General features: G+C 43.6%; 1 protein-coding gene and 1 pseudogene across 1 annotated transcript; both read right to left on the bottom strand.

The window, feature by feature from the left end:
• LOC110437632 (uncharacterized PE-PGRS family protein PE_PGRS10-like) lies at nt 3,141-8,558 on the bottom strand. Its single transcript, XM_021466128.1, has 2 exons — nt 7,610-8,558; nt 3,141-4,200 (listed from the first exon to the last, which is right to left on the bottom strand). The coding sequence occupies exons 1-2, from the start codon at nt 8,426-8,428 to the stop codon at nt 3,490-3,492; spliced, it is 1,530 nt and encodes a 509-aa protein (XP_021321803.1). The 5' UTR covers nt 8,429-8,558; the 3' UTR covers nt 3,141-3,489.
• On the bottom strand, nt 14,904-23,645 carry LOC8070114 (annotated as a pseudogene).

Raw genomic sequence — 25,618 nt, 5'->3', positions numbered from 1 at the left:
ATATATACACGACCAACTTGTTATTTATAATACTAGCTAGTATATAGTATTCGATCTTGAAATCAAATCGTATCTTTTGATATGCTGTAGGTAGACCACAGCAACTAGAGTTGTGTGTATGTGAATAAAAAGTTGAGAGATCCTGCTGTGTTGTGCATTCTAATCATTAATTCGAGTACATCCACGCACGACTCAAATAATTCGCCACGGTGGCGAGCTAGCGAGACGATTGAACTCAACTTGGTGGTCAAACCAGGTGGTTCATGACGACCGGCCGGCCAACTATTAGTACTAGTAGTGATCGATGATCAATATGATCAAGAAGGTGTTACGAGCGGATCTGTCATATCTTGAGGTCAAAGAGATATGATTGGTTTGTTTCAGGCATCGCGTGCTGGCCCGAGCATGTGCACATCTGATAGGGAATATTGCAAGGCCGGATCATGGCTAACTTATTTGCTAGCTAGTACCCGATCGATGGATCTTGAAATCCGATGCTGAGAGGTCATACGTGCACTGCAATCTGCAAATATGATGCTGCGAAGGGAGAGTTCGTGCATGGGGGCGTTGATCAATGGATATAGATACAGCGATACGGCTTTTTTCAAAACCGAGGATACACCGATACGACAAGTATGTAAACATACTAATTTAAAAAAAGTACAACTACTCATCACATTTTTCACTTCAGTAGAGCAATTAATAAATAAAAATAGCAAAACATAGACGCACACACTACTATAGAACTGAATTTCAGTGCCGGCACATCACTAGTGGTTTTTGCATAAACACCGGTACTCATATGGGGTCATCGCTGGTGGTTCGTGGCTTGAACCGCCAGTAATTCGAAACTTTCTCATATGATGTCCTAAGATAGACTTTGTACCAAAGCTATAGTAGTACTCAACAAGGTCTAGAACTTTGTAGCTCATTTTTTTTTATTTGAGATCCTATGGATGTCCGAATATATATACACCACAAGATTTTGTAGAGTTAATACCAAATGAGTCTGTATGCTCTAAAGTCGCAAGTTTATGTGTATTGCTAATTAACGATCTTGGATGGAGAAGTGACCAAAATAAAAGTTATAGATCTCCAAAAGTTATGTAACTTTGTAGTTCATAATTTTATTATTTGAAGTCGCTATGATGATTTGTACGATTTCATAGAATGTAATAGCAAAGGAATCTATACGTTCTATACTCATAAGCGAGTGCCTAATGGTAGGTAAGGATCTTGGAGGGAGAAGTGACCAAAACAAAAGTGGTAGATCTTAAAAAGTTATATAACTTTGTAGGTGATAATTTTTTCATCTGAAATCATTTATCCAACGAAAATTATGATTAATTTTTAAAATTTAAAATTTGAATTTCCAAATGACCTTAGATGGAGAACCGCCCGAAAAAAGTTATAGATCTAAAAAAGTTATGAAACTTTATAGTTGATGATCTTTTCATTTGAAATCATCTATCCAAGAAAAATTAGAGTTGAATTTCCTTACATTTGAAATTCATATTCTTGAAATGACCTTGGATGGGAAAATGATCAAAACTAAAGTTGTAAATCTTAAAAGTTATAAAACTTTGTAGCTGACAATTTTTCCATTTGAATTCATTTAGAATTCCAAATACATATTTAAAAATAAGAGTGACATAAAATAGGGACGACAAATATCCCAAAATGAGACAAGCGTTTTATAGGTGGAGTTGTTAGGGGACGAACACACAAAGCTGGGGGTTGGGGGTTCGCCCGTAGGTGGCCGCAAGGTGCGTGTTTTCCCTAGGAAAAATCGTGTGACTTGAAATCATGTGATTTAACTGAAATAAAAATAGGGCAAGCCAAAGTTAAACCCAAAATCATGTCTTGAAATCATAATTTACAGAAAAGTATCACAATCTATAAAGTAGCATACTTAAAATTAAGTTGCAAGTTTAAATTTAGATAACTAGGAGGATTCCCCATGCGTTACCGCAGTTATGAAGAAGAAATATAAATAGGTTAAAATGTGTATTGTGTAGTTAGATAACTTGTATGTTTAGAGAAATAGGTAACATGCTGACGTGGATATTACAATTCCATGAGCTAGTGGATTTTAATTGTGTGTGACAGTGGATTGCCTAATTGGATAGCTTGCATGTTGAGAGAAATAAGTAGTAGGGTGTGATAGTGGATTGTCTAGTTGAATAGCTTGCATGTTGAAAGAAATAGATAATGAGATTTTGCTTTATAAGAGCATCTCCAGCAGACTACCTAAACTCACTACCTATCTTATATTTGGGTAGTGAAGATCAAAAAACCTACTCCAACAAGCTACCTACTTGACTACCTATTTTTGTTGGCCCAACAAATTACCCCTCCCACTACCTACATATGTTGGGCCAACAAATCTCACTACCTATTTCCTTCTACGCCTTTTCCTCTCTATATATGTCTGAGGATTTCTTCCCCGTGCCTTTTGTTCGCCGCCGCCAAGGACCCGAGATCGGCTCTCCCCAGCGTCTTCCCATCCCTCCCTGGCGGCCCTCCCCGGCAGCGCCTGACGCCAGATCGCACTCCGCGGCGGTGCCCGACCATAGTGGAAGCACCGACGATGCGGCGGCGGCCATGCTATGCCCCCAGCGTAGTAGCCAACATCAGCGCGTGCGACCTTCCAAGACGGCTTTGCGCCTCCTCGTCCCCACCGGACCTCATCTACCCCGCGCGACCTCCCCACGCAGTGCTGTGCGTCGGACGCGCCTCTCTCCCTCCCCGCCATGGCCGAGTTCATCTATGATAGAGAGACAAGAGGATCACTCATGGGATCCACACGTCATTCTCTGCTAGGATTAATCTAGGTAGTCTGATTTAGGTAGTGCTGCTAGAGTTGGGAGCAAAATATAGGTAGTATAAAAATAGATGGCTACCCCAATAGAGAAATATGTAGTACTACTGAAGATGCTCTAAGATTATAAGATGGGTAGCACATTTGTATGAGTATGACACATACACTTGCTGGATCCTGCTGCCTATTTCTGCTGCCTGTGACCTACGTATAACATATGTACTACAATATATATCTTTATGTAACGGTGTAATATAAATAAAGCATATATAAACATCATACCAAATACTAATATTCATCCATCAGATGACACAGATAATTTCCACACTGTAGTAATGGTATTTATATTTATAGATAGAGATCATGGTCATGTCAGGTCCCGCCAGAGGCCTCTCAACATTATCGATCATGGATCCCATCCATCACAAACATAACAAGACGATGTGGTATGGACACAGTGCATGCATGCATGCATGATGATAGATTCGTTAAGAAACACAACCAAAGCAAAGCAAAGCATAACAAATTAAAGCAACGAAGAATAGTGATGTCTACTACTAGTAATAGCTTGTACTTCTTGCGAATAAAAATCATCATTATCATTTAGCACTGCCGGGCGCAGGGCGTGCGTGCAAGGATCGACGACGATGGATGGCGCTCATGGCTCTTCAGGAGCATTGGAAGCCTGAGGGGACGTCCTTGCCACAGTAGTTGACGAGGAGGCTGAGGTTGATGGGCAGGTTGAGGTTGATTCCCAGGATGTTGGCTTTGAGCGCGGTGCAGAGGCACACCGCTGCCTCTAGGTCCGCCAACCCCTGAATCAGCGTGCAGCACGGCGTCTTGGGCGGCGTCCCTAGGTTCAAGTTGATCAGCCCGTTCAGCACATTGGCGCACACGCCCAGCTTTAGCGTGTCCATAGGGCAACGCCCGAGCGTCCCGCCGCCTCCGCTTCCGCTACCACCTCCACTGCTGCCACCTCCACCATTGACGCCTCCGCCACTACCACCACCTCCGTTGCTGCCGCCCCCACTGCTCCCTCCAGCGCCTCCGCTCCCACCCCCACCGCTACCGGCTCCACCGCTCCCACCTGCTCCGCTGCTGCCTCCACCACCCCCACCTGCTCCACTGCCACCACCGGTGCCGCCTCCATTGCTCCCTCCGGTGCCTCCACTCCCTCCCCCTCCACTTCCACCTCCACCGCTACCACCTCCTCCACTGCTGCCTCCACCAGTGCCACCTCCGCCAGTGCCGCCACCAGCACTCCCTCCGTTGCCTCCGCTCCCACCCTCATCATATTCACATGCCTCCGTGAAGCCGAACAAAAGGAGGTTTAGGGCCAGCAGCGTTGCCAGCACTGCCACTTTCTTCGCCATGGCTAGCTACCACGCCGTACTCCTGCACAGCACAACAGTAGCTAGATAGCTATCGTACCTGCAGATCAGACTGCAGGTAGCTACTGCTTTAGCACTGTGCGTGTATCTCTGATCTGGGCACTGCAACTTGTGAATGGATCGTGGCTTGTTAGGGGCTATTTATAGGCGGAGAGCGCAGGGATATAATAAAGCCCTAGTAATTAATGACTGATGATGATATACTCTTAAGTATAGCTTGCTAGTGTGTGTATATATATACACGACCAACTTGTTTTTATAATACTTGCTAGAATATAGTATTCGATCTTGAAATCAAATCGTATAGCTTTTGATATGCTGTACCTAGACCACAACCACTAGAGTTATTTGTACGTGAATAAAGTAGACAGATCCTTCTGTCCTGTGTATTCTAATCATTCATTCGAGTACATCCACACACGATTGAAATAATTCGCCACGGTGATGGGCTAGCGTGATGATCGAACTCAACTTGGTGGTCAAAGCAGCTGGTTCATGACAACCGGCCGGCTAACTATTAGTAGTAGTGATCGATCATCAATATGATCAAGAAGGTGTTACGAGTGTCTTGAGGTCAAAGAGGTATGATTGGTTTGTTTTAGGCATGGCGTGCTAGCGTGGATCTGCCCATCTGATAGGGAAAATTGTAAGGCGGCTAACTTCTTTGCTAGCTAGTACACAACGGATCTTGAAATCAGAGATCCTGAGAGGTTGTACGTGCAAGCAACAATGCACTGAAAAAATTCTGCAAATATGATGCCGGGAAGTGAAGTTCATGCGTGGGGGCGTTGATCCGTGGATACGGATACGGTGATATGTCATTTTCCAAAAACAAGGATACACCGATACGACAAGTATGTAAATATACCACAACTCATAACATTTTTCATTTCAGTAGCGCAATCAATCAATAAAAGTGGCAAAACATAGATAACTATAGAACTGAATTGCAGTGTGTGCCCGTCACTGACGGTTTTTTGCATAAATCGTGTGATATTGGGTCATCAGTGCTGGTTCGTGGCTTGAACCGGCAGTTATATGCTGCAAAAAAAGTCATAACTTTCTCACATGAAGTCCAATGAAGACTAGTTTTATACCAAAGTTGTAGTACTCGACGAGATCTACACCTTTGTGGCTCAAACGTTTTTGATTTGAGATCATATGGATTTACAAATATACACCAGAAGAGGATTTTATAGAGGTAATACCAAAGGAGTACCCCTACTAAAAAATATTTTGCAAGACGTTTTGAAATAGGCCTCCGAGATGGGTAGGATTTTCAACCACCTTGGTTAACGTCGACCATTAATCGAGGTGGGCACCTTAATATGCCTGCCTTGGTTAACATTAGTTAACCAAAGCAGTTGATCTAACACAAATGCCTCGAATAATACATTAAGCGAGGCGGGCATACTATAAGACCCACCTCGAATAAAACTGGCCCATCTCGGAGCCTAAACAAGCCATCTTGGCCCGATAGCATGCTCAACGTATATATACCGCACTTAGCCACTTAGGGTTTTTAGTCGCACTCCCCTCTCTCCCCATCACGACATGCCCCGTCCCTTTTTCGCGACCCGTGTGTGGAGGCCGGCGCCTAACTTGCCCCCTCCCCTCCCTCTCTCTTTAAAGACCTTAGAAAAGGTATCATTTACCATGACCTTGTAACCGAGGCGGTTGTGATGCCTGCCTCGGTAAATCGATTTTGCCAGCCTCCGTAACAAGTAGTGTTCGTATGCTCTATAGTCGCAAGTTTGTGTACTATTAATTAATGATCTCGGATGGAGAAACCGGCCAAAACAAAAGTTGTAGATCTTGAAAAGTTATGCAACTTTGTAGTTCACAACTTTTTTATTTGATGTCGATATGATGTCTCTATTTGAAATGTACGATTTCATACAAGGTAATGCCAAAGGAATCCATATGTTCTATACTCATAAATGAGTGTGTAGTGGTAGTTAAGGATTCTAGAGGGAGAAGTGACCAAAATAAAAGTGGTAGATCTAGAATAGTTATACAACCTTTTCGTCTAAAATAATCTATCTAACGAGAATTAAGTTGGATTTATAAAATTTAGAATTTATATTTTTTCAAATCACCTCGGATGGAGAAAGGCCCAAAAAAAGTTATATATCTCGAAAAGTTATAAAACTTTATAGTTGATGACCTTTCCATTTGAAATCATCTATCCAAGGCACTGTTAGACATTAACTAAATTTCTGAACCAGTGGTACGTTGGGCATTCTGATTTAGAGTTGGGGGTACATCCATGCATGGTTAGGAATAATTTGCCTTAACAACGAGACGAACTCGACTGGTGGTAAGGAACATTTTCAGTCTAGAATGCATCGGAAGAGCTCAACAACTGCCGTCAATACCTTTGAATTTGGAACGTCTGCATAGGGGGGCCTCCCTTCTTTCTCTTCGGAGAAAACACCCCTGGAAAGGAGGAGAGGGGACTCATCCCTGTTTTATATTTAAGAAGTTCTTAATTGTTTAAGAATGATGGCCACGACGAGGCTCCAAGAGTCCTTTTCATTGGTCGGCGGAAGAGCTAGTTTGTGGTCACCGCAAGGGGGAATGTGCTTATACTTTGTAACTATCGATTCAACATTTGATTTTAGAAAGATAGATTTTTTTTCGCTTCGTTTGCCCATACCAAAGGATTTCAGGGCTCAGTCCTATAGCCCAATTGTGAGCAAGTTCGGAAGCGATGCCTGCTCATGCAGTCGCACCCTCACTATACACAGACTCGCGGCTTTTGCTTCTCTATATCTCACGACGCCAAAGAGTGCCCAGTAGAAATCGGCAGAGCAAAGCGCGTGCCACTGTGCTAGTTCTTTCCATTCTTCGAAGGTAACTAAGGCAGCACATTTGTATGAGTATAACACGTACACACTTGCTGGATCCTGCTGCATATATCTGCCACCTGTGATGTAACGTATAACAATTGTACTACAATATTTTTTATGTAATGATGTAATATATAGCACATATAAACATCATGTGCCATATACAAACATTCATCCATCAGATCACACAGATAAATGCCACAATGTAGTAATGGTATTTATATTTATAGATGGAGACCATCGTCATGTCAGGTCCCGGCAGGCCTCTCGACACGATCGATCATGGATCCCATCCATCACAAACTTAACTGGACGACGTGGAATGGACATGCTGCATGCATGCATGCTGATAGATTTGTTAAGAAATACACCCAAAGCAAAGCAAAGCAACAAACAAAACAAATTAAAGCAACGAACGAATAGTGATGTCTACTACTACTAGTAGCTTGTACTTCTTGCGAATAAACCATCATTATCATTTAGCACTGCCAGGTGCAAGGCATGTGTGTAAGGATCGACGACGATGGATGGATCATGGCTCTTCAGGAGCATTGGAAGCCTGAGGGGACGCCCTTGCCACAGTAGTTGACGAGGAGGCTGAGGTTGATGGGCAGGTTGAGGTTGATTCCCAGGATGTTGGCTTTGAGTGCGGTGCAGAGGCACACCGCTGCCTCTAAGTCCGCCAACCCCTGAATCAGCGTGCAGCACGGTGTCTTGGGCGGCGTCCCTAGGTTCAAGTTGATCAGCCCGTTCAGCACATTGGCACACACGCCCAGCTTCAGCGTGTCCATAGGGCAACGCCCGAGCGTCCCGCCGCCTCCGCTTCCACTACCACCTCCACCGCTGCCGCCTGCTCCGCTGCCACCTCCACCATTGCCGCCTCCGCCAATACCACCTCCACCTCCACCGCTGCCGCCTGCTCCGCTGCCACCTCCACCATTGCCGCCTCCGCCAATACCACCTCCGTTGCTGCCGCCTCCATTGCTCCCTCCGACGCCTCCATTGCTCCCTCCGACGCCTCCGCTCCCACCCCCTCCGCTACCGGCTCCACCGCTCCCACCTGCTCCGCTGCCGCCTCCACCACCCCCACCTGCTCCGCCACTGCCACCACCGGTGCCGCCCCCACTGCTCCCTCCGGTGCCTCCGCTCCCTCCTCCTCCACTTCCACCTCCACTGCTACCACCTCCTCCGCTGCTGCCTCCACCGGTGCCACCTCCGCCACTGCCACCTCCGCCATTGCCGCCCCCAGCACTCCCTCCGTTGCCTCCGCTCCCACCCCCATCATATCCGCATGCCTCCGCGAAGCCGAACAAAAGGAGGTTTAGCGCCAGCAGCGTTGCCAGCACGGCCACTTTGTTTGCCATGGCTAGCTACCACGTCGTACTCCTATGGAGCACGATAGTAGCTAGATTGCTAGCGTACCTGCAGATCAGACTGCAGGTAGCCACTCCTTTGGCACTGTGCTTGTGATTGGATCGCAGCTTGTTAGGGGTACTATTTATAGGCCGAGAGTGCAGGGATATAATAAAGCCCTAGTTATTAATAACTGGTGATGATATACTCTTAAGTATAGTAGCTAGTGTGTGTGTATGTATACACGACCAACTTGTTTTAATAATACTTGCTAGAATATAGTATTCGTTCTTGAAATCAAATCGTACCTTTTCATATGCTGTAGGTAGAGCATAGTCCACAGCAACTAGAGTTGCTTGTTCCTGAATAAAGTAGAGAGATCCTGCTGTCTTGTGCATTCTTATCATCCATTCGAGTACATCCGCGCACGATTGAACTAATTTGCCACGGCCTGATCGAACTCAACTTGGTGGTCAAACCAGCAGGTTCATGATGACCGGCCGGCCAACTATTAGTACTAGTAGTGATCGATCATCAATATGATCAAGAAGGTGTTACGAGCGGATCTGTCATATCTTGAGGTCAAAGAGATATGATTGGTTTGTTTCAGGCATGGCGTGATGGCGCTGCATCTGCACATCTGATAGGGAATATTACAAGGCCGGATCATGCATGGGTAACTTTGCTAGCTAGTACCCGATGGATCTTGAAATCAGATCCTGAGATGTCATACGTGCACTGCAATACTTCTGCAAATATGATGCTGAGAAGGGAGAGTGAGTTCATGGGGGCATTGATCAATGGATATGGCATTTTCTAAAATTAAGGATACGCTGATACGACAAGTATGTAAATATATGAAAAATTAATGTACAACTACTCATGACATTTTACACTTCAGTAGAGCAATCAATAATTAAAAATGGCAAAACATAGAGATAAACACTACTATAGAACTGAATTTCCGTGCCGGCCCATCACTTGTGGTTTTTGCATAAACCGGCAGTGATATTGGGTCATCCATCGCTGCCGGTTCGTGGCTTGAATCCGCAGTAATCTGCTACAAAAATTCATAATTTCTCATATGATATCCAATGAATACGAAGTTTATACCAAAGCTGTTCTACTCAATGAGATCTACAACTTATAGCTGATTTTTTTATTTGAGATCGTATGGATGTCCAAATATACACCACAGATTTCGAAGAGAGTACATAACAAAGGAGTCTGTATGCTATATAGTCGCAAGTATGTGTACTGATGATCTTGGATGGAGAAGCGAGCAAAACAAAAGTTGTAAATCTCGAACAGTTATGCAACTTTGTATTTCATAACTTTTTTATTTGAAGTAGCTATGATGATTTGCACGATTTCATAGAAGGTAATACCACAGGAATCCATACGTTCTATACTGATATGTGAGTGTGTAGTGGTAGTTAAGGATCCTTGTGGGATAATTGACCAAAACAAAAGTGGTAAATCTCAAAAAGTTATGCACCTTTGTAGTTGACAACTTTTCATATGAAATCATCTATCCAACGAAAATTACATTTCATTTATAAAATTTAAAAAATTTAAAATTTTCAAATAACCTCAAATGGAGAAAAACACCCCAAAAAACTTGTAGATCTAAAAAAGTTGTGAAACTTTGTAGTTTACGACCTTTTCATTTAAAATCATCTATCCAACACAAATTATGGTTGAATTTCCTTACATTTAAAATTCAAATTCTTGAAATGACCTTGGATGGGAGAATGACCAAAACCAAAGTTGTAAATCTCAAAACGTTGTAAAACTTTGTAGCTGGCAATTTTTCATTTGAATTCGTTTAGAATCCCAAATACACATTTGGAAACAAAAGTGACATAAAATGGGAAGGATGAATATTTTAAAATGACACAAGCGTCTTACAGGTGGAGTGGTTATTAGGGGACTAACATACAAAGCTAGAGCTTGGGGATTCGACCGCAGGTGGCCGTGAGGTGCGTGTTTTCCTGCAAAAAAACATGTGACTTGAAATTGCGTGATTTAACTGAAATAAAAACAGGATAAGCTAAAATTAAACACAAAATCATGTCTCCAAATCATAATTTATAGAGAAGTACCACAAGATATAAAGTAGCATATACATCAAATTAAGTTGTAAGTTTAAATTTAGATAATCTGGTTAGTATGGTGTATTGAAATTTAGCAGACAATTCAAAATCTTAAGCCTGTGGACCATATTTTCCTCTACGATTGATCGGAAAAAACTAGACATGCTATAAAGGCAAAACCACTTGATGACAAGGAGACGGTACCAGCACAATCATACAAGCAATAACAAACGATAAATAAAGCTATAATAAATAATGCTATAGACGCCCAAAACCCATTGTTCACTCTACCATTGTAATACCCGATTTTGAGGACAAAACCAGATATGCACCATATGCGAGTTTTAGAAGGCAAATCTCACATATAGCTACAAATAAGAGGTAATATCAAAGGACAATGCGTAAACATATAACGTACTTAGTATAAAAGAGATAACCTTTAGTATCAAGCAGCGGATAGACAACTCCAACTTCGGGTATTAACTTCACTCTACAGGATCCAACTGACTGGTTGATCACAAGCCCAAAACTTCTCCTGAGGTGTGGGGGAAATAGCAAGAGTGAGTCCATGTCGAACTCCACAAGTATAGCAACTAGATTGTATAGCTCCCACAATATCATGATCAATGTGACATAAATAATGTAAAGCATTAAATAATAAATAATGAGCAAATTTAACACACAGGAATCATCATCGTCACAGCAAGAATCCCCAAGGCCGCTCCTGACCGTGAGCTCGGCTAGTATACTAGTTTTTAGCCCTCTGCAGAGGTTGCACATCTTTACCTATGAGTCATGATTTACCCTTTCGCCCGAGGTAGCTAATCTCTTAACCCCCTTCCAAGGGAGGTCGGCAGGGATCACTATGAAGTCTTTCAAAGGTTCGTCTAACAAGTTAGGGCCGCTTGGTTTCATTAGTTAGTCCATGTGATTCACCCGCAGGAATCCACGGTCTGCTATTCTCCAATTGCGCCACAACGGGTAACCGCTAACGAGGTAGAAAAGTTACTCATACTTAACTAAAGCCAGAGCCATTATAGCCCTCATGGTTGCACTGTTGTCCCGGTTATCACTTACAGATAAATCATCAAGTGGCTAAAAAGTCATCTTTATCATTTATTACTTAACATTAATCTAGTCACAGGATCATGGTCACGGAAATAAAATCCAAATGCTATACTTGCCTGAATCCAAATACTCTTGCTGATCTTGCTAGTTGCCCAAGGCTCTGATCTTGATCAATGAAGTACTCTGGTTCATCACGAATTGCTCACCGTCTATTCCGATCATCGGTCACACAAACAATCGAAGAAAACATACACGAAGCAACAAAGCTACAATTAGAACAGTACACCAATCATATAAAAACAGTATGAAAAGTTTATAAAAAGATTCTACGCATCGCTACGATTTCATAGACGTAAAGATCACGAAAATCGGAGTTAAAACGGAGGAGTTATGAATTTTCTAAGATTTTATACAGAAAAGTAATTAATTAAATAATATCACGAAAATAAAAAGTTTCAAACTGAGTAAATAATTTTACTAACATGTAGAGATCATGATTATGAACCTAACGCAATTTGAATGGGTCAAAACGGATTTAAAATGAATATTTTATGGCTAAAACGGATACAGTGGCAAAATTGTAAATATCAGAAAGCGAAATCTGAGCTAAACCGGTCTAAAGTACGCTTTCCAACTTAGAAAACGTAATCTATAGAAAGCGCTAAGGAGTGTGGGTTGATTCCTGGAAAAATTCAGGGACTCTTTAGCAAAATCACAGGCGAAGGGGTATGTTGAGATCTCGGCCGCTGATCGCAAAACCGATGGCGCAGATTAGATCAAGGGAGAGGGGAACGGCTGGCTGGCCGGAACAGAGGGCACCGACGGCGGCGCCATGGCCGGAAAGAGGAGGAGCTCGTCGGAGTTCATCTAATCGGCGATTTAGGGAACCAAAAACAAAACTGAGAGCAGGGGGAGTAAGAGGAGGAAACGGCGAACTCACCCCGAGGCAAAATCGAAGGCAAGGACAACTCGGAGATGACCTGCGTCGTGTTTTGGCGGATCCTGGGTCCCTGCGAGGTTCGGCAACACGAACTGAGCAAACCGAAGCGAAAAATAAAGGGAAAAGAGATCCAGGGACTTCGCAAATTCATTACGAAGCCCGGCATCAAGCTTACGGGAACGGAGTCGTGGTAGAAACACTGATCCGCGCTTGGAGTCAGTCTACAGGATGGCGGCGGCGTTTGCGAGCTATGCTAGGGTAGGATGGAGCTCGAGTCCAGGAAAACAGGAAGAAACGGAGGCGGTAGGATCCCCGTTCCCCTTTAAAGGACCAAGGTCCGCGAATCGGGCAAAAATCCCCACAAGATTGGATAGTTTCGGTAGTAACAGAGTCCTACACGCACCCGACGCGGGGTTGAAGAAGGGAAAGGGTGGCTGACAAGCTGGGCCCGGTTGTCAGGGAGAGAAGGGAGGGACGCGGGCCGCAGGGAGAAAGGAGTGGCCGCGTGCGGTTGGGCCGGGAGAGGGAGTGGGCCGAGCGAGAGATGGAAAAAGGGTGGCGTGCTGGGCCGGAAGGGAAGAGGGGAGGGGCTTGGGGTCTTCGGGCCAAAACAAATGGAGGGAGATGTTTCCCTTTTTTTTCTTTTCTTTTGTTTTTCTTTTATATAAAAGCCATTTCAAACTCATTTCAAAATTCTTTTTAAATCTGTTTGAGATGTTTTGATCTTTAGTTAAATCCACACCAAACAATAAAACAAATGCCCCAAAAATGAATGCACAAACAAGTTGCTAAATCCTATAATAAATTTTAATTCGATGAAAAATATTATTTCTCTATATTTTCATGAGCACAAAAAAATACAGAATTAAATCATTTCCACCTATTTCAAAATTTGTAATTTTTTTGGGTGTCACAACCATTCATGCCAGCAGCAATGTCCCTTCTTTTTTCATAGACTTTTAACCATACAATCAAATAATTAACTGTACCAGATTATAAAAAACTCCAGTATCTGTAACTTTCGTACAATAATGTTTGGCATAGGATGTCTCCAACCAGACATATATGTTAAACCATTGAACATCAAGTATTTTTTCCTAATTCATAACCGAAGATATATTGGTCCAAAAATGATATACTCACCAATCTAGAAATATCAATAAAAAGCACTACCACCATTGGACATTAACTAATTTTCTGAAGTATCGATATTATGCATTCTGACTTAGAGTTGGGGTACATCCATGCATGATTAGGAATAATTTGCCTTGACAACGAGACGAACTCAACAGGTGGTAAGGAACATTTTTAGTCTAGAAATTAAAGCATTGGAAGAGCTCAACAACTACCGTCAATACCTTCGAATTTGGAACGTTTGCATAGGGGGGCCTCCCTTCTTTGTCTTTGGAGAAGCCCCACGGAAAAGAAGGAGAGGGGACTCATCCCTGTTTTATATTTAAGAAGTTCTTAATTATTTAAGAACGGTGGCCACGACGTGGCTACAAGAGTCGTTTTCATTGGTATGCGGAGGCTAGTTTATGGTCAACCGCAAATCGGAAATGTGCTTATACTTTCTAACTATTGATTACTATTAACATTTGATTTTAGAAATATTATTTCGCTTCGTTAGCCCATACCAAAGGATGTCAGGGCTCGGCCCTATAGTCCAACTGTGAGCAAGTTCAGCGGCGTTGCCTGTTCATGCAGTCGCACCCTCACTATACAGAGACTCGCGACTTTTGCTTCTCTATATCTATGGCCACAGCTCACGATGCCAAATAGTGCCCAGTCGAAACCGGCAGAGCAACGTGCGTCCCACTGTGGTAGTTCTTTGCATTCATCGAAGGTAATTAAGGCAGCACATTTGGACGAGTATAACACGTACACTTGCTGGATCCTGCTGCATATACCTGCCACCTGTGATGTATATAACAATTGTACTACAATATTTTTATGTAACGGTGTAATATATAGCACATATAAACATCTTGTCAAATACTAACATTCATCCATCAGATCACACAGATAATTGCCACACTGTAGTAATGGTATTTATATTTAGAGATGGAGATCATCATCATGTCAGGTCCCGGTAGGCCTCTCCACATTATCGATCTTGGATCCCATCCATCACAAACTTAACAGGACAAAGCGGAATTGACACGCTGCATGCATACATGCTGATAGATTCGTTAAGAAACACACCCAAAGCAAAGTAAAGCAAACCAAAACAAATTAAAGCAACGAACAAATAGTGATGTCTACCACTAGTAGCTTGTACTTCTTGCTAATAAATCATCGTTATCATTTAGCACTGCTGGGTGCAGGGCGTGCGTGCAAGGATCGACAACGATGGATGGATATCATGGCTCTTCAGGAGCACTAGAAGCCCGAGGGGACATCCTTGCCACAGTAGTTGGCAATGAGGCTGAGGTTGATGGGCAGGTTGAGGTTGATCCCCAGGATGTTAGCCTTGAGCGCGGTGCAAAGGCACACTGCCGCCTCTATGTAACACCCAAAATTTTGCTCATTTCGAAATAGGTGAAAAACAATTTAATTTATTGTTTTTGTGCTCATGAAAATATAGAAAGAATAATATTTTTCTTTAAAATAAAATTTATCATAAGTCTTAGCAACAATTGTGTGTGAAACATGCTGGTGCATTTTATTTCTGAGATGAGTGATTTTGACCAAAGTTTGAAAATGGTTCAAACAGATTTTTAAATGGATTTGAAGTAGGCTTTTGATTAAAAGAAAAAGAAAAAAAAGAAGAAAAGAGAACTTACCTGCTCTTGGCCTAGACCTGTGGCCGAGGCCCAGTACGTTCCCTCCTCCCCTTCCTCTCGGCCCGATACGCAGCAGGAAGCCTGCCCAGACCCCGCGTTTGGCCCAAGCTCCAGCAGCAGCTCTGCAGCACCGCGGCCCAGTAGTTGGCCCAGCCGCGCGCCTTTCCCTCCCCTTTCTCTCTTCTGTCGCTGACACCGGGGCCCGCGTGGCAGTGACCCCGGCTTTCTTCTCCCTCGCGTAACCGAGCCGGACTCCGCCTGAGGACCACCGAGCGTGCCAATCCCAACTCGGCCGGGATTTGTTGCCGAATTTTGCGCTTCAGACACCCTATAAAGCCCCGAGATCTTCTCCGCATCCCCTCTTCCCTACCTGCAAGGCTCAAGAGCTCGGATTGCGGCCCTTGTCGCGATTTCGGATCTCGTCGGAGAAAAAGGATCCGCCGCCGTGGCTTCTGTCCCCTGCTACGTCCCGAGCACCGAAAATCGTGTGCCGCGTTTCGGTTGGAGGTGGTGAGCCTCCCTGCACTTCCCAATCTCGGTTATTTTCTCTCCTTGTCGCCCTATTCACCGCCAAACTTCTGCAGGAGCTTCTATCCGCCGGTCACGTGGCCAGTCATCTCCGAGCCCTCCTCACCTTCGCGTTTTGCCCTAGGTAAGTTCGCACGAAGCTTCTCTATCTCCCTGTGCTAATCTCGTCGAAAACCGAGGCCCGAATCGCTTTCTGGCAAAGCTCCGGCGAGCCCCAGCCATGGCGCCGCCGTGTTGGTACTGTTCCGGCCGGGACACCCCTCTCTCCCTCCCCAGTTTCTAATCCAGACCGTTCGATTCAAGATCAACGGCCGAGAACCTGACATACCCCTTCGCCTGGCACTCTTGCTAAAGAGTCCTTGGAGTTTTGGGGATTGGAACCCGCTGTCCCTGGCGCCTTTCCACAATACGCTTTGCTGTGTAGAAAACGTAAATGCTCCCGGATTGAATCAAAATACGTTTTCAGTATTTACAGTTTTGCCACCAGATTTAAATTGCTTATAACATGCTCATTTTAAATCCGATTTGGTCCATTCAAATTGCGTTAGGTTCGTATTTACGAGCTTTACATGTTAAAAATATTATCTCACTGTTTTGAAACTTTTTAAATTCGTGGTACTATTTAATTAATTGTTTTTCTATATAAAATCTTAGAAAATTCATATCTCCTCCGTTTTAGCTCCGATTTTCGTGATCTTTACGTCTGTGAGATCGTAGCGATGCGTAGAATCATTTTATAAACTTTTCATACTGTTTTCATATGATTGGTGTACTGTTCTAATTGTAGCCTTGTTTGCTTCGTGTATGTTTTCTCCGATTGTTTGTGTGATCGATGATCGAGTTTAGACGGTGAATAATTCGTGGTGCACAAGAGTACTTCGGTGATCAAGATCAGCAGAATCAGCAAGAGCATTTGGATCAAGGCAAGTATAGCATTTCGATTTTATTTCTGTGACCATGATCGTGTGACTAGATTAATGTTAAGTAATAAACGATAAAAATGACTTCTTAGCAACTTGATGATTTGTCTGTACGTGATCACCTGGGACAACAGTGCAACCATGAGGGCTATAATGGCTCTGGCTTTAGTTAAGTATGAGTAACTTTTCTAGCTCGTTAGCGGTTACCCGTTGTGGCGCAATTGGGGAATAGCAGACCGTGGATTCCTGCGGGTGAATCACATGGACTGACTAATGAAACCAAGCGGCCCTAACTTATTAGACGAACCTTTGAAAGACTTCATAGTGATCCCTGCCGACCTCCCTAGGAAGGGGGTTAAGAGATTAGCTACCTCGGGCGAAAGGGTAAATCATGACTCATGGGTAAAGATGTACAACCTCTGCAGAGGGTTAAAAACTAGTATACTAGCCGAGCTCACGGTCAGGAGCGGCCTTGGGGACATCTACATTAAGGGTGATGATTCTTATATGTTAAATATGCTCATTGTTTATTGTTTAATGCTTTACATTATTTATGTCACATTGATCATGAGATTGTGGGAGCTATACAATCTAGTTGCTATACTTGTGGAGTTCGACATGGACTCACTCTTGCTATTTCTCTCAAACCTCAGGAGAAGTTTAGGCTTGTGATCAACCAGTCAGTTGGATCCTGTAGAGTGAAGTTAATACCCGAAGTTGGAGTTGTGTATCCGCTGTTTGATACTAAAGGTTATCTCTCTTATACTATGTACGTTATATAATTTATGCATTGTCTTTTGATATTACCCCTTATTTGTAGCTATATGTGAGATTTGACTACTAAAACTCATATATAGTGTATATCTGGTTTTGTCCTTAAAATCGGGTATTACAAAGTGGTATCAGAGCAATGCTGACTGTAGGACGCAAGCCTAGTTAGAAATTTGTCGTCTTAAGGTTTTGGAATTGTCATAAAATCCTTGCTCTATAAACCTTGATATTTTTCTCCATACTATATCCTTTTCATTGCTATTCATCTTCACCTTGATGCTTATTTTAAAAGTACTTATTCTCATCCCCACTCCTTGCTTGATATGCTTTTAGAACTTTTTCTTACCACCTTCTTGCATCGTTGGAATAGGTGTTTTAAGATATCTACCCTTGCTATGAAGCGAACGATAGTATCGCAAATTGAGTGAAGTGTGCTTAATTGGTTTGTTATTATGCTTATGCTTGATTTGGATCTTTGTAATGAGTGCAATGATCTTGTGAGGTTTCTCCACAACATCATTTAGTTTATAGGCCTAAGGCATAAGGAGTAATGACATAAGTAGTTGGGTTTGGTTATATCCTGTTTCTATCCCTTGCTGTTTTCTAGAGCAGTCTGCAATAATTCTGGTGTATCTAAAGGTTCGATCGTGCAAAGTTTCTCAAATTTTTCTGGGAACAAATAGACTCCAAGATCTTTCTCTGACCACAAGAATCACCCTCATAGCTATTATGGTTTAGAAGTTAAAAAAATCACAAGATGATACAACTGTGCTGCCAAGAATCTGGATCAGTTTTGGTTGCTTACTGTTTGAGACAAACATAGCTATGGAATTTGGAAAAGTTCTCTATAGAAAAGTTGAAGACAATTTTCTAAGCTTTCCAACAGTATAAGCTGGAAGTCATTTGGATAAGTAGAACCTGAGATATGATATTTACAGTTGGATGTTTCTGTTCTGTTTCAAGATCTGGACAGATCTGGCATTTTCTATTTTCAGCCAAGTTAAAGACAAAATCTGGGAAAGCGTTGTATACGAAAGATGTAGAGGATTTCATAAGCTTTCCAACAATATAAGGATCATCTCTAGATGAGTTAAGTAGCTCGAGATATAATTTCTGGAAGTTACTGCACCTTTGCTGAGACATTATCAGGAAGGATATTATGTTTGGTTGTTTTACCTAAGCTTAAAGACAGAATCTAAGGAGGTCTTCTACATGAAAGTTGTAGGGAATTTCATAATCTTTCTAATGGTATAAGCTACAACTCTATTGGATTAACAGAATGAGATTTATACCTGTTTTTCTATGCTGGTGTTTTCATATCGTGGGAAAATTTCAGGATACATGCTTGTTCTCTTGCACAGAAGCTCTTTGGGATGTCATAAGTTCTCAATGTTAGTTAACTTGTCTGGAAAACATGCTAGCTACCTTTCTTGTGTCCCCTGGTTGACCTTTCTTAAGTGGGGTAGCCCAAATAAAGGGGTTACATGGAGAAGAATTGCATAATGTTGGATGGATCAAGAGACTCGGTACAACGAATTTTAAAGACTATATGATGTGCAGCATTTAAAAAGGTTATGAGGACTAGTCCCTAATGTCTCCCCAATCAATCTAATTTTAAGGGGGGTAGTACCCTGATATCAGGATGATGCATTTTGAAGTGATAATTGTCTTCTGAGATATTCTATGGTTATGATCATCTATCCTTGCCGTGTTACTGACGTTGGTCACTTGATGACAGGGAGTGTAGTGTCCCATGGATTCGGAGCATAATATGACGCCTCTCATGGATAGGTGGGAAGAATATGATCATTTTGCCTTTGAAGAAAGATGCTATGAGTATGACAAAGCTGAGTGTTATCAAAATAATAATATTGAAGAGCAAGTTGATAATGAATCAAATCAAAATCCACAACGACGGAAGCGTAAAAGGAAAGCTCGTAAGAGGCATGCTCCTGGAAATAAAGTGCAGCAAAATTATATCAATGGAAGACTGAACAATGTGGATAGGCATAACATTCAAGGAGCCACCAAAGTGGTGGGAGGCTATATTCAAGTGGACTCAGTACTAGTTTTTGCTCTGTTTGACCGAAGTGCTTCGCATTCTTTCATATCCGCCGACTTGGTAAAGACAATCGAACGGGTGAAGTGTCCGACGAGAAAGCCATTGTTAGTTCAAACCCCAATGGGAGAAATACAGGTAGATCAGGTTTGCTCAAATATCAATCTTGTCATAAAGAAGGAAAACTTCACTGTAAACCTCATTGTGCTAGAGTCACTCAATATTCCTTTGGTTCTTGGCAATGGATGGTTATGTGCACACAAGGCAGTGATCTATGCTACCCAGTGGAAAATATTCTTAACTGCACCATCAGGGAAAAGAATTGAGTATCAAGGTGGTCCACTCCTACCTGAGGAGGCATATCCATGCCGAGGTATCATGTCTTCGAGTTGTATAAGTTGAAAAGTTGGTAGTCAAGATGGACAGTGAGCAATTACGAATAATAGACATTTTATGGAAGTTTTGTTCACAAGTTGTGATCCCGAGACATGAGTGTTTGCTTTTGGAATACAAGTTGTGAAGTTGAAGTAGATATCAAGATCTTGTTCTTGTTTCTCATTTGGAATCCGCGTCTCATCCGAATCTCGAGAACGAGATTCATTTTAAGGGGGGTAGATTTGTAACACCCAAAATTTTGCTCATTTCGAAATAGGTGAAAAACAATTTAATTTATTGTTTTTGTGCTCATGAAAATATAGAAAGAATAATATTTTTCTTTAAAATAAAATTTATCATAAGTCTTAGCAACAATTGTGTGTGAAACATGCTGGTGCATTTTATTTCTGAGATGAGTGATTTTGACCAAAGTTTGAAAATGGTTCAAACAGATTTTTAAATGGATTTGAAGTAGGCTTTTGATTAAAAGAAAAAGAAAAAAAAGAAGAAAAGAGAACTTACCTGCTCTTGGCCTAGACCTGTGGCCGAGGCCCAGTACGTTCCCTCCTCCCCTTCCTCTCGGCCCGATACGCAGCAGGAAGCCTGCCCAGACCCCGCGTTTGGCCCAAGCTCCAGCAGCAGCTCTGCAGCACCGCGGCCCAGTAGTTGGCCCAGCCGCGCGCCTTTCCCTCCCCTTTCTCTCTTCTGTCGCTGACACCGGGGCCCGCGTGGCAGTGACCCCGGCTTTCTTCTCCCTCGCGTAACCGAGCCGGACTCCGCCTGAGGACCACCGAGCGTGCCAATCCCAACTCGGCCGGGATTTGTTGCCGAATTTTGCGCTTCAGACACCCTATAAAGCCCCGAGATCTTCTCCGCATCCCCTCTTCCCTACCTGCAAGGCTCAAGAGCTCGGATTGCGGCCCTTGTCGCGATTTCGGATCTCGTCGGAGAAAAAGGATCCGCCGCCGTGGCTTCTGTCCCCTGCTACGTCCCGAGCACCGAAAATCGTGTGCCGCGTTTCGGTTGGAGGTGGTGAGCCTCCCTGCACTTCCCAATCTCGGTTATTTTCTCTCCTTGTCGCCCTATTCACCGCCAAACTTCTGCAGGAGCTTCTATCCGCCGGGTCACGTGGCCAGTCATCTCCGAGCCCTCCTCGCCTTCGCGTTTTGCCCTAGGTAAGTTCGCACGAAGCTTCTCTATCTCCCTGTGCTAATCTCGTCGAAAACCGAGGCCCGAATCGCTTTCTGGCAAAGCTCCGGCGAGCCCCAGCCATGGCGCCGCCGTGTTGGTACTGTTCCGGCCGGGACACCCCTCTCTCCCTCCCCAGTTTCTAATCCAGACCGTTCGATTCAAGATCAACGGCCGAGAACCTGACATACCCCTTCGCCTGGCACTCTTGCTAAAGAGTCCTTGGAGTTTTGGGGATTGGAACCCGCTGTCCCTGGCGCCTTTCCACAATACGCTTTGCTGTGTAGAAAACGTAAATGCTCCCGGATTGAATCAAAATACGTTTTCAGTATTTACAGTTTTGCCACCAGATTTAAATTGCTTATAACATGCTCATTTTAAATCCGATTTGGTCCATTCAAATTGCGTTAGGTTCGTATTTACGAGCTTTACATGTTAAAAATATTATCTCACTGTTTTGAAACTTTTTAAATTCGTGGTACTATTTAATTAATTGTTTTTCTATATAAAATCTTAGAAAATTCATATCTCCTCCGTTTTAGCTCCGATTTTCGTGATCTTTACGTCTGTGAGATCGTAGCGATGCGTAGAATCATTTTATAAACTTTTCATACTGTTTTCATATGATTGGTGTACTGTTCTAATTGTAGCCTTGTTTGCTTCGTGTATGTTTTCTCCGATTGTTTGTGTGATCGATGATCGAGTTTAGACGGTGAATAATTCGTGGTGCACAAGAGTACTTCGGTGATCAAGATCAGCAGAATCAGCAAGAGCATTTGGATCAAGGCAAGTATAGCATTTCGATTTTATTTCTGTGACCATGATCGTGTGACTAGATTAATGTTAAGTAATAAACGATAAAAATGACTTCTTAGCAACTTGATGATTTGTCTGTACGTGATCACCTGGGACAACAGTGCAACCATGAGGGCTATAATGGCTCTGGCTTTAGTTAAGTATGAGTAACTTTTCTAGCTCGTTAGCGGTTACCCGTTGTGGCGCAATTGGGGAATAGCAGACCGTGGATTCCTGCGGGTGAATCACATGGACTGACTAATGAAACCAAGCGGCCCTAACTTATTAGACGAACCTTTGAAAGACTTCATAGTGATCCCTGCCGACCTCCCTAGGAAGGGGGTTAAGAGATTAGCTACCTCGGGCGAAAGGGTAAATCATGACTCATGGGTAAAGATGTACAACCTCTGCAGAGGGTTAAAAACTAGTATACTAGCCGAGCTCACGGTCAGGAGCGGCCTTGGGGACATCTACATTAAGGGTGATGATTCTTATATGTTAAATATGCTCATTGTTTATTGTTTAATGCTTTACATTATTTATGTCACATTGATCATGAGATTGTGGGAGCTATACAATCTAGTTGCTATACTTGTGGAGTTCGACATGGACTCACTCTTGCTATTTCTCTCAAACCTCAGGAGAAGTTTAGGCTTGTGATCAACCAGTCAGTTGGATCCTGTAGAGTGAAGTTAATACCCGAAGTTGGAGTTGTGTATCCGCTGTTTGATACTAAAGGTTATCTCTCTTATACTATGTACGTTATATAATTTATGCATTGTCTTTTGATATTACCCCTTATTTGTAGCTATATGTGAGATTTGACTACTAAAACTCATATATAGTGTATATCTGGTTTTGTCCTTAAAATCGGGTATTACACTCTAGGTCTGCCAGCCCCTGAATCAGCGTGCAGCACGGCGTCTTAGGCGGCGTCCCCAGGTTCAAGTTGATCAGTCCATTCAGCACGTTGGCGCACACACCCAGCTTCAGCGTGTCCATGGGGCAACGCCCGAGCGTCCCGCCGCCTCCACTTCCGCTACCACCTGCTCCGCTGCTGCCTCCACTGCTCCCACCTGCTCCGCTGCCACCTCCACTGATGCCGCCCCTGCCACTACCACCTCCGCTGCTGCCGCCCCCACTGCTCCCTCCAACGCCTCCGCTCCCATCCCCTCCGCTACCGGCTCCACCGCTCCCACCTGCTCCGCTGCCGCCTCCGCCACTACCACCTCCACCGTTGCTGCCCCCACTGCTCCCTCCGGCGCCTCCGCTCCCACCTCCTCCACTACCGGCTCCACCGCTCCCACCTGCTCCGTTGGCGCCTCCACCACTCCCACCTGCTCCGCTACCGCCCCCACCGGTGTTGCCCCCACTGCTCCCTCCAGTGACTCCGCTCCCTCCCCCTCCGCTGCCGCCTCCACCGGTGCCTGCGCTGCCACTGCCACCTCCGCCGTTGCTGCCCCCACCACTACCTCCAGTGCCTCCGCTCCCAGCCCCATCATATCCGCATGCCTCCCCGAAGCTGAACAAAAGGAGGTTTAGCGCCAGCAGTGTTGCCAGCACTGCCACTTTCTTCGCCATGGCTAGCTACCACGCCGTACTCCTGCACAGCACAACAGTAGCTAGGTAGCTATCGTGCCTGCAGATCAGACTGCAGGTAGCTACTGCTTTAGCGCTGTGCGTGTATCTCTGATCTGGGCACTGCAATTTATTGTGAATGGATCGCAGCTTGTTAGGGGTACTATTTATAGGCGGATAGCACAGGGATATAATAAAGCCCTAGTAATTAATAACTGATATGATGATATACTCTTAAGTATAGCTTGCTAGTGTGTATATTTATTTATATACACGACCAACTTGTTTTTATAATACTTCTAGAATATGGTATTCGATCTTGAAATCAAATTGTAGCTTTTGATATGCTGTAGGTAGACCATAGTCCACAGCAACTAGAGTTGTTTGTTCATGAATAAAGTAGAGAGATCCTGCTGTGTTGTGCATGCTGATCTTCCATTCAATCGAGTACATCCGCGCATGATTGAAATAATTTGCCACGGCACGATCGAACTCAACTTGGTGGTCAAACCAGCAGGTTCATGACGACCGGCCAGCCACTATTACTAGTAGTGATCGATCATCAATATGATCAAGAAGGTGTTACGAGCGGATCTGTCATATCTTGAGGTCAAACAGGTATGATTGGTTTGTTTCAGGCATGGCGTGCTGGCATCTGCTCATTTGATAGGGAAAATTGCAAGGCCGGATGGGCTAACTTATTTGATAGCTAGCTAGTCCCCGATGGATCTTGAAATCAGATCCTGAGATGTCATACGTGCACTGCAATAATTCTGCAAATATGATGCTAAAATAACATATACAGTGCCATTGTTAACATTTTGTATCGAAGACATACTGATGAAAAATCAAGAAGGTAGAAATCATGTAGGCTACAACTGAAACACAAGATGTAGAGCAAGGACAGTACTCAGTAGGGTACCCATGACACAAAGTAGCATTGTTCTTCCCATACAGCCAGCATGGCTGCGAGGCTCTTTAGAGGGCCATAGTATTGGCTGTGGAGGCTTCCCGTCGGCCGAAGCCAGTTCTTGGGCAGTGTGCCATCGCGCGATGCTTCACCAGCACATGTGATTCCATCGAAGTTCTGGGCACATGAAGGTGAAGACGACTCCGACGACGAAGAACTAGTGGAGTATAGCCTATCGACGCCAGAGTTCATGGAGGCTCTGGATGCGGGGTTCATGGTGATCAATTGGCTAGAGCTGAAAAAGCTCTAGTGTTAGGTAACACTGCTTCCTCCAGAGATTGTCTTTGGCCTAAATCAATTGTTGCAAAGTTGGTTCAAAGAAAATTTGCCGGGGCGCATTAGCAAGGGCACCGACCATGGGGGCTGCACCACAGGCATCTACGTCTACCACGACTACGACATTGACACCGGCTGCATCCAAAGCTCTTAACATCGCAGTCCCACCAAACACCAATGTCTCAATCGTGACAAGTGACATGCCAGAGTCTTCCCACCAAGGAAATAAAAAAAGCAAGGGTAAACCATTTTTGTTATTGCTGTCACACTAAAGGCCATACCATGGCAGTTTGCACTGTGCCACTATGTTGATTTGCTATGGAGAACATGTCACTAAAACTTGCCTAAATATAAAAAAAATGCAGACTACTGCTATTCCATGTGGTTATGCAACCGAAGGTTTGGGCTTTTATTTTATTTCAGTCGCTGAGAATCCCAAGTTGAATTTAGAGGAAAAAATCAGTTGTGATACGTGTTTTGGAGGGTTCTCTAACAGCTGATCAGTTGGCAGCGGAACTTGAAAAAGTACTACCTGACAAAAATAAGTGGGTGATTGAGGAGAAAGGTAATGATACCTTTATCACTAATTTCCCATCCTCTGATCTATTGGATTGCGTGGTGAACTAGGGTCCAATGGACACAAAGACAGTGAAAGATAAAATTCGTTTTGAGAAAGGGATTGAGAATGAAGTTTATAAATATGAAATTGACAAGGTTTCAGGAATTTCCTATTATTTGGGCGATTGGCTTTTAGGTGTTCCCCGAACTGTAGATATGAAATTCACTAAGAAGTTTGGTCGTGCAAGAATGAAGGTAGCCGTGCTAGATCCCAACCTTATCCCTAACCTTGT

The sequence above is a fragment of the Sorghum bicolor genome, chromosome 8, assembly GCF_000003195.3.
Source record: "Sorghum bicolor cultivar BTx623 chromosome 8, Sorghum_bicolor_NCBIv3, whole genome shotgun sequence".
NCBI classification, from domain to species: Eukaryota; Viridiplantae; Streptophyta; class Magnoliopsida; order Poales; family Poaceae; genus Sorghum; species Sorghum bicolor.
The sequence above is the reverse complement of the archived record's forward strand: the minus strand, read 5'-3'. Positions and strand labels throughout refer to the sequence as shown.